This window comes from Acanthisitta chloris, unplaced genomic scaffold, assembly GCF_000695815.1.
Source record: "Acanthisitta chloris isolate BGI_N310 unplaced genomic scaffold, ASM69581v1 scaffold23219, whole genome shotgun sequence".
Lineage (NCBI taxonomy): Eukaryota > Metazoa > Chordata > Aves > Passeriformes > Acanthisittidae > Acanthisitta > Acanthisitta chloris.
Genome location: NW_008693399.1, coordinates 9,885 through 19,810, shown reverse-complemented (window position 1 = coordinate 19,810; position 9,926 = coordinate 9,885). Strand labels below are relative to the sequence as shown.

General features: G+C 51.2%; 1 protein-coding gene across 1 annotated transcript; it reads left to right on the top strand.

The window, feature by feature from the left end:
* Positions 1–243: 243 nt before the first annotated feature.
* On the top strand, positions 244–8,229 carry LOC103810174 (CTP synthase 1-like; the record flags this gene model as incomplete). Its single annotated transcript, XM_009083066.1, has 10 exons — positions 244–376; positions 2,281–2,369; positions 3,329–3,423; positions 3,903–3,965; positions 4,727–4,770; positions 5,538–5,634; positions 5,851–5,906; positions 5,991–6,087; positions 6,370–6,514; positions 8,145–8,229. Coding segments are annotated over 10 exons (904 nt in total), but the record flags the coding sequence as incomplete, so codon positions are not given.
* Positions 8,230–9,926: the final 1,697 nt, after the last annotated feature.

Here is a 9,926-nt window from a genome sequence, read left to right as displayed (position 1 = left end):
ACTCTATGAGATGAGTTAATTTATATATAGTTTTCTGCAACTGTTTTACTCTGTTGCTTTGGTTTTGATCTCGCTTTGATGCTTCGAAAGCATAATTATTATTAAAGATCACCCTTCCAACATCATCAGCTCTGTTGGGCAGCTTTGAAGAGCTCAGCTGTTTGTTCTTGAGAAGCTGGACAGAATCTAAGTGACTCTCATCCATGTTCCTGGTGGAATCACCCTTGTGTCTGACTCCTGCAGGTACGACCGTCTGCTGGAGACGTGTTCCATCGCCCTTGTGGGCAAATACACCAAGTTCTCTGACTCCTATGCATCTGTCATCAAAGCTCTGGAGCACTCTGCACTGGCCATCAACCACAAACTGGACATTAAGGTAGGGCTGGCTCTGTGTGTGTGAAAATAGCTTCTCTCCATCCTCCTTCCACCTCCAGTGCTGCCCGTCCTCAGCAGGATTTTCACAAACCCATGGACAGTAAGGGAGAGTTGATTCAGCCAGAGAACTTCCACATGGGTGTAGTTGAATAATGGGGATAAATTGGAAGAAGGAAAGTGAGATTAGATCTTACTTAGTCAGAGGTTTTTGCTGTGAGGGTGGTGAGACACTGACACAGGTTGCCCAGGGAGGCTGTGGCTGCCCCAGCCCTGGCAGTGTTCACAGCCAGGTTGGCTAAAGCCTTGAGCAACCTGCTCTGGTGGGAGGTGTCCCTGCCCAGGGCAGGGGGTTGGGGCTGGATGATCTCTGAGGTCCATTCCAGCCTCTTAACATACTATGAACTATGACTTAACAAGGTGTCCTTTGGTTACAGCATCAAACCAGCTGTTGTTAAGCTTCAAAGCAAACTAGTCTCTCACCCTGTGAGCTGTACAATGATGTGTAGTGGATGAAACTCCTCAGCATAGTGTGCTGAGCTGTGACAGAGCAGTAGATGGATTTGGAGGACGCTGTCTGCTTTAATTTCTCTGGCAGCTGTTGCAAGTGGTCCTTTTTTAAGGTTATGGCTGTTAACCTTGTGGTACTCACAGATTTTGAGATGCTGCTGGTTCATGCTGTATTAAGGTTTTCATGCTGTTGTGGCTGCACAGAAATCAATCTGCTTTCACAGAATGAGAGTCAGTCAGGGTGGAAAAGAACTCAGATCATGGAGTCCAACCCATGACCTAACACCCCCATGGCAACTAGACTAGAGCACGAAGTGCCACGTCCAATGTGTCCTGAAACACCTGCAGGGATGGTGACCCCACCACCTCCCTGGGCAGCACATTCTTCCTGATGTCCAATCTGAACATCCCCTTTAGGGCTCTTGGTTGTAGCTGAATGCTCTGAAGGAGTGAAATCTGTTGCCAGAAATCTTCCTTTCATTTAAATACCCTTTTTAATGTCTGGTGGTTTCCTGATGCCAGTGGTCATGGGAGTGGGTGGTTGATTATAGCAGCACTGGTCTAGGTTTGGTTTACTTTCCAGCTTCCAAAATCAGTAGAGGAGAGAAGAAGAAGTAAGACTGGTGTAGTGCAAACCCTGCACAAGCATTTGGGGATGGTCCCTGACACAGCTGTGCCTGTGGCTCAGAAGGGGAGTGAGTTCTCCAAGCCCTGGGCATGGGCATCTTATGTTGGGGTAAAGAACTGATGAGCAGTATGGCAGCTTTCAAAGGAATAAAGGACAAAATGGTTGTTCAAAAGGGTTAGCAACCTGCCAGAACATTCAGAAACTCAGAGGTACTGCAGTAGTGGAGAGGAGAAACTGGAAAAATTGCAGGTTTTTCCCTTGGTCATAATATCCTTTAATTACAGCAGCCTGTGTTTCACCAGATCTGCTTCTTCAGTGCCTCTTGGAGATTAAAGGATGTGTATTTAATGAGAGTGCTAAAGGATGTGTCTTTAATGAGGTGGTGTCAAAGGAGGTGTGATGAGGCAGCCCATGCAGTTCCAGCTGGGTGGAGGTTTTTGTCTGCATGGCTGTGTGTTCTCACCTCTCAGTGCTCCATTAACACCTCATGTTAGAGTCTGGGGCTCGCAGAGCATCGTGTGGCACAGAGAACTGCAGAGAGGGGAGGAAAGACAAATCATGGCTCTGTGTGTGCACTGTAGGAGGATGGAGTGGAAAGCAGTTTTGGCTGGCAGACAGGAATTCGGCCCAGGAGAGACATAAGTATCCATTAGGAAACGAATCCAAAGCTAGCCAGGAGGAATGATGCTATCTTAATTTAATGAGAGTTCAGAAGACCTTGTACACTCTTGTGGCAGTGTCTCATCATCCCTGTTTGGATTCCTTCCCAGTATATTGACTCTGCTGACCTGGAGCCAGACACCCTGCAGGAGGAGCCTGTCCGCTACCATGAAGCCTGGCAGAAGCTGTGTGGGGCTGAGTAAGACTCTGCTGCTCTGGCCATTCCTTGGAGCATGTCAGATATTAACCTGCTAGTGCCAGCTTTGGAATTCAGGGCTCACTGGAGACTGTGCCCTTAGGCACTGTATCAGCACATTCTGGCAAACAAACACCTCTCAGGGACGTCAAGATGTCAAGTGGAGGATGGTTAAATATTGAGGGAGGTGGTGAAAGGCAGCAGTGGGGAATGATCCTGCAGGTGAGAGTGTGCCCAGACTCACCTGCATGATCAGATGGAAATAAGGAGAAGGGATAGGAACTGGTAAAGGCTGTTAAAGCCAGAGAGAGTATGGAAGGTGCAAATGGAGTATAAAGTCCTTTAGGAAGAAAGTGTGAGAAGGCAAAATGTGTTAGTATGCAAAGCAGTGCCAAGAGTTAGTGAAGCAAACAAGAAGAAGTGTGGCCTGTTAATCTTCAGGGAAGCAGGATTGGGGTGGGTTCAGGAGAACAAAGAACCTCCTGCAGAGTTTGGTGTTCTTGTGTCAGGCCAGCCTGACACTGCAACCAGCACCTTCCTCAGCACAGGCCTGAGGTGCTGGCAGACCTGTGAGTGCCACAGCATGAACCATTTCTGTGTGGTAGCCCACACTGTATTTGGGATCTTTGGGAAGGTAAAGTTGGCATTTAGAGAATATTTCCCTGAAAATTCTGCTCTGGTGCAAGGTGTCCCTGCCCAGGGCAGGGGGTTGGGACTAGATGATCTCTAATGTCCATTCCAACTCCTTAACATACTACAACACTATGAAATTGAGTGATGTTGGATGTGTCAGGTCATAGGAAGGCACGTGGAAACTGCTGCAGCCATGGAGGCTACTGCAGAGACCTTCTAGGAGGGAGGTCTTGCAAGCCCAAGATTTGGTGGTAGGGAGGTGGTCTGTGGTTTGGGGGGGTCACTCTGTGAGAGCCCCATGTGAATGGAATCTTCTCATCCTCACGCAGTGGAGTTCTGGTTCCTGGTGGCTTTGGTGTTCGAGGGACAGAAGGCAAAATTCAAGCCATTTCCTGGGCAAGAAAACAGAAAAAGCCCTTCTTAGGTGAGAAACATGTTTCATCCATCAGAAGAAAGAAAGCCAAGGAGGAGGTTGAGTAGCAGCAAGAGCTTCCCTGGTTTTCACTGGTGTCTGGGAAGGCAGTGTGGGAAGGCAGTTGGCTGAGGCAGCAGTAAGTGAGCTGGGAATGCAGCCTCAGCCCTAGTTAGCTGTGAAGTGCTCAGAGCTGGCAGGGGATGCCAAGGAATCTCTGCAGTGAGGGACAGGAGCCTCGGGGGAAGTGTCAGAGGAGGCTGTGGCTGTGCTTGGGTGCAGTGGCTGTGGTGAGAGGCTGGCAGGGGTGTGTGGGCAGAGTGCATGGGCAAGGGAGGAGAGCAGAGCTTGTGGGGGGACTCCAGACCAGCAAATCCCAGTCAGAGGTGTCAGCCAGGGTTTCCTCTGGCTTGGGATGCTTGCAATAGGGGCTCAGAGGTCCTTGTCCTGACCTGATCCATGTCCTGCCTTTCCTGCTTTTCCCTCCTCAGGAGTCTGTTTGGGAATGCAGTTAGCTGTGGTGGAGTTTGCTCGCAGTGTCCTTGGCTGGCAAGGTAATTCCACAAATCCCTTCTGCCTTTCATTTCTGGGATTGCTTGAGTAATCCCTGTGAGTTTTAAATACCTGTAACCTTTACTTTTTCATAGGGAGGTAGACTTAATTTCCTTCTAGGCCTGTCAAATTCCCAATCTCCTTTGCTAATTCAAAGGAAAAAGAACCATTTCCTTACCCAATTCAAATAAAAATCAGTGAAGTCAGGTTTATGATGACAGAAAAGTTCCTATTGCTTAGTGTGAGCTCAGCTCACCTCGGTGCGTTGTGCCTGTGTGTTCTGGGCACTGAATTCCCAGTGAAGCCCAAAAGCAGTTCAGCCAATCAGCAGTTGCACCTCCTTCAGTGAGTGGATTCTGAGCTCCACTGCATGGATTGAGCAGGTCCCTGGTGTCAAAACTCCCTTCACAGAGTGCTGAATGGAGTGCTCAGCCTGACCCTGAGTCGCACCAGGAGCGAAGGTGGGAAAAGGTGTTTCTTGGAGCTCTCTGCTCCCTTCCCTGTCCCTGGCTTTATTTATACATTCCAGGCTGTTGAATGTGCTTTTCCTGAACAACCCTCATGTTCATCACCAACTGCAAGATTGCAGCCTCCAAAGCTGACACCAAACAGTGGTGACAGCCCTGTTCCTGGAGCCTGGGGTGGGCTCTGTGCCCATGGAGCCTCAGCACAGCTGGACACGAGAGGCAGCTGTGCCTGGGGCAGGTCCTGTGGGTGTGTGTCATGGAATTCCTGGTCCTGATTGCTAAACTTCACATTGCAGATGCAAACTCAACAGAATTTGACCCCAAAACTTCTCATCCAGTGGTGAGTTCATGGTGACTTGCTTGTAATATCTGAACTGTGCCAATCTTCTCTGCACACCCCTGGGCACATCTGCCCAGAGCACCTGTGGCTGCTCCATCCCTGGGAGTGTTTCAGGCCAGGTTGGATGGGGCTTGGAGCAAACTGGGCTGGGGGAACGTGTCCCTGCCCATGGCAGGGGGTGGGATGGGATGAGCTTTAAGATCCTTCCAACCCAAACCATTCCATGATTACCACAGACAAACCTGGATTCCTTGGAACACTTGTAGGCAAATTTTGAAGCTGCATTTCCTAGTCTGCAGGCTCTGTGTGCCTGCCCAGTGTCCACCAGAACGATTGGCTTCTGCTGCAATTAAAAATGCTGCTCAAAAGGATAAAGTTCTCAAGAAGTTATTTCTCAAAGCACAAGTGGCTCTGATTTGGGGATTTTGTTTCTCTAATTGGTTTGTGTAACTTGTAGGTCAGTAAACAGCACAGTGCTGGTGTGTGGGATCTGTGTAGGCTCCAACTGAGGCTGTTTCCTATCTGAAAACTTCCTGAATATCCACAAACCTTCTAGATGTTCTGTGCAGCCTTTGCTAGAGTAACTCAGCCAACTCACCTAGCTCTGTTGCTCTGCTTTGTCCAGACAATGTTCCTTGGGTGTTTGCTTGGGTTTTGCATGGATGGTGGTGGGTTTTTACCCTTTTTTCCCCCTTGAATGTTTCAGATCTGCCTGGCACTGTTTTTCCTCCCTCATTCCCACCACCATCTCTGGATGCTCTTTGCAGGTCATAGACATGCCAGAACATAATCCTGGGCAGATGGGTGGGACCATGAGGCTTGGCAAGAGAAGGACACTCTTCCAAACCAAGAATTCCATCATGAGTAAGGCCCTTTTTCCCTCTGGAAGTGTTTCCTGGGAATGCCATGCGTATATGGGGAAGTGAGGCTTGGGGATGTGAAAGCATCCAGGTGGGCACAGCCTGTTCTGGGAGGGAAATGGACATCAGGGATTTTGGTCCCTGCTCCAAGTGCCAGGTTCTGATGGATGTATTACAACTTGGTACCACTGCTCTAAGGAACATCTTCCCCTTGGTGCAGGGAAGCTCTATGGAGATCATGAGTTCTTGGAAGAGAGACACAGACACAGATTTGAGGTAAAAATGCTCTTGTAGGTATTGAGCTGTTCTGTGTTATGCAGACACAATAGGTCATGGCTTGTCCTGTGTCTGGTCTTCTAGGTCAACCCAGAGTTGAAGAAGTGTTTTGAAGAGCAAGGTCTGAAGTTTGTGGGGCAGGATGAGGAGGGAGAGCGCATGGAGGTGGTAGAGCTGGAAGGTGAGTCCTTGTTTCCATCTGGTTTGTGGGTGTAGGTGTGGACAAGGGAAAGTCTTTGGGAGGGTCATGGAGCAAGTTCTTGTGTGGGACCAGTTCAGGCTGTCTAGGAGTGATACCATCCATAAAATGATGGTGAAGAAGAATCCTGTGTGTCTGTCCATTGAGGGACAAAAGGCAGGAGGGAAGTGACACTTCTCATCCTCAGGGGGAACGTGGTCAGTACTGAGCTACAGCTCAGGCATAGGGTTGAGCCTTGCCATGACTGTGTGTTTGTTCCCCCAGAACATCCCTTCTTCGTCGGTGTGCAGTACCACCCTGAGTTCCTCTCCAGGCCCATCAAGCCTTCCCCCCCCTACTTCGGGCTGCTCTTGGCCTCTGCAGGGAGACTCAGCCATTACCTGCAGAAGGGCTGCAGGCTCTCACCCAGGTGGGTTGAAGGAACTGTTGGAGCAAGGCCAGAGGAGGCCACAAAGCTGCTCAGAGGAACTGGAGCACCTTCCCTACGAGGACAGGCTGAGAGAGTTGGGGCTGTGCAGCCTGGAGAAGAGAAGGTTGTGTGGAGAGCTCAGAGCACCCTGCCAGGAACTGAAGGGGCTCCAGGGAAGCTGCAGAGACTCTTGGTTAGGAACTGCAGGGACAGGACAAGGAGCAATGGGGAGAAATGGAAAGGGGAAATTTAGGTTAGATCTTAGGCAGAAGTTTTTGTTGTGGGGGTGGTGAGACGCTGGCACAGGTTGCCCAGGGAGGCTGTGGCTGCCCCAACCCTGGCAGTGTTCACCGCCAAGTTGGCTAAAGCCTTGAGCAACCTGCTCTGGTGGGAGGTGTCCCTGCCCAGGGCAGGAGGGGGCTGGGGCTGGATGATCTCTGGGGTCCATTCCAACCCCTTAGCACTATGAAACTAAGGAAGGCCCAGGCAGATCTGTGACAGGACACTGCTGCTTCCTGCAGGATAAACCAGACAGTCCTCTTGGCACAGTTCCTGGGGGTAACTGGGGATATTGCAGCACCTCTTGTGTCCACTCTCTTTCTTTGAAAGCTCTTGCCTGGAGTTTGAGGCTGAGTGTGAGGCCACAGAACTGTCCCACAGCTTGGGGGGCCCTAGTGTCAGGGAGAGAAACTCACAGGTGTTTGGGGAAGCTGAGGCTGAACCTGCTCTTTTTTTGTGACTGGAGACCTCCTGGGCTTTTCCCCATGTTCCTACTACAAGTCCTAGATACAGTTTGGCCCATAAGAAACTTGTTCCTGCTGCTGCTTTCAAGAACAGGCCCTGGGGGTTGCAGTTTCATCTGCTTCCTGCTGCCTTCAGCTTTCTCTGTTTCAGTTTGCAAAGCAGCTGATGATTTGAGTGGATTTAGTGGTGCATTTACCTGTGCTGCTGCTCCCCAGTGCCTGCAGTTGGGCTCAGCACTTAGGCAATGTGCCACAAAGAGCCACCACTTGGTACTGACCTGTTTGCCTCCTGGCAGGGGAGAACTCTGGGGGGCTCTGAGTGCTGGCAGTGCTCACCAGGTGACATGCAGAAGAGAATGGGCAGTGATTGTGTTAAACCCAGGCAAATGCAGTGCCAAAAGGAAAGTGGTAGGGTATTGGGGAAAATTGCTTCACTGCTTCACAACTCAGGCCCTGGCACAGCTGCCCAGGGCAGGGCTGGAGTCACCATCCCTGGAAGTGTTCAGAGTACGTGTGGATGTGGCACCTGGGGATGTGGTTAGTGGTGGCCTTGGCAGTGCTGGGGGAACTTAAAGAGCTTTTCCACCCTTAATGATTCTGTGATTCCATGAAATGGAGTGGCTTATGGGTAGGTAACCAGGCTCCTACTTAACAAATTTCCTTTAGAATAACTTTGCCTTTTAAAGTACCTGTTATGCATCGTTTGAATTCCCAAACCTTAAAGCAGATGCTGCCCCAGCCCTGCTTCCACAGGGAATTCCACTGAGAATCCTGTGTGCTCTGCTGTTCCCCTCAGCACTTACACCAAGCCTCACTACCTGCTGGGGCAGATCTCAGTCCTCAGAGCCCTTGTGCTCCCTCAGCCAAGCTCACCCTCTCCCCTGCAGGGACACATACAGCGACCGCAGCGGCAGCAGCTCACCCGACCTGGAGATCACAGAGCTGAAGTTCCCAGCAGTCAATCATGACTGAGTCCTGGTATGTTTAGTGCCCTCCACCTCTTCCTTGCCCAGTCTTCCCTCCTGGCATCTGTTTCACAGAAAACTGGCACACCCTGAGCTGTGCTGGTGCTCACAGATGTGTTCCAGCTGTGCTGAGGGGTGGGGATTGCCTGGCTGGGTGACACATGGGGGTGGCTGTTCCCTTGGCAAATTGGCACATAACAAAGTGTAAATAGAGGAGTTTGGGGTTAAATTCAGCTGAAGAATCCAAGCAGCAGTGGTGCACACACCCTTGAAACAGGGGCAGAGCTGAGCCAGGGGGTCCTGGGTTTAGGGGGTTCAGTATTTTGGAAGAATCTCTCACTGTTGGCATAGAATGTTTCGGAAGGAGCTGTTCTGTCCTTCTCCTGGGGCAGCAGTTCCTGTCAGTCCAGGGGCTGAGCTCTATTCTGGTGGCTGCAGATGTTAACAGGGCTGTGAAAACTGCATGTGCACAGTCCAGTTGGGTGTCCCAGGTGGACACTCGGACGTGGCGCTGCGACCGCACCAGGTGTGGGCTGAATTTTGAAGGGAGTTGTCCCTCTGTGGTAGGTGATCACAGATGGGACATTTCTCCTGCTGTGTCTGGTGTGTGGTGGTTCTGGAGGAGCTCAGCAGCCTCTGTGCACACCCATGGGGTGAGAGCAAAGCTCACTGCTGAGTGCCAGGGCACCCAGCAGGCCCAGCCCTTCTCCCCTCCCTCTGCCCTGTGCTAAACAGGCACTTCCACAGTTACCTGCCGAGGGAAAACAGCATCAGCCTCAGTGGCACAGCCCTGCTCCCCATCCCTGGGCACAGCACTGGGACCAGCTGCTGGCATCACTCGGTGTTGGGCTGTCCCACAGCTGCTGCAACACTGAGAGCTCAGGAAGCCTGCTAATCTTTTATCCTAAAGATCCTCTGAGCCTTTGGCTCACTGACAGCATCCCCTGTGCTCCCTGGTGGCAGCTCTGGATCTGTTGGGACCTGGTGGCTTGGAGCCTGTCCCTAGATGAGGAGGCTGTAGGGAGGGTGGCACAGTGTGGTTTGTCTCCAGGCTGCTGGACATGTCTCAGCTCAACTCCTAACAGCTGCAGCACAGTGAGGATTGTCCTCTGGGCAGAGCTGGGAAGGGCAGGAGTGAAGCCTTGGCTGAGGGGAAGTCACTGCCTTTTGGGTTGTCCTGGGCTCCCCATAAAACCAACTCTGGGCCTAGGCAGAGGAGTTGTCAGGGCTTGTGTGTGACATTTGTCTGGTGTGACAGACTCAGACTGCAGTGCTGTGCAGTTCCAGCCTGTTGCTCTTCCCTGTCAGTAACTCCTCTCCTTTCTCTCTCCATCTCCAGGTGTGTCCTTGGTGCAGAGAGGAGTCTCCATTAGGTTTTCCAGGAGTTCTTACAGCAATAGCTTCAACACCCTCAGCTTTGGGCTTTCCTAACTTAGGGCTTTATCATTTTCCTTCTGAGATCCTGTCCCTTTATTTCCTCAGCTCTTGTGTCCTTCCTTGCTTTCTTTTCCATGTAGATCCTGGTTATTTCTGGAGGAGAGCCCACACAGGCCCCTCCAGCCTTCCTTCAGTTCCTTCAGTGAGTACCAGCTTGGAGATCAAGGCACAGTGGCCTGGGGGATTCCATGTGTGTGGTGAATCCCATGGCACATGTCCTTCCCAGTGCAGGGAATGCTGGTCTCAGGGTGCCTTGGACACTGACAG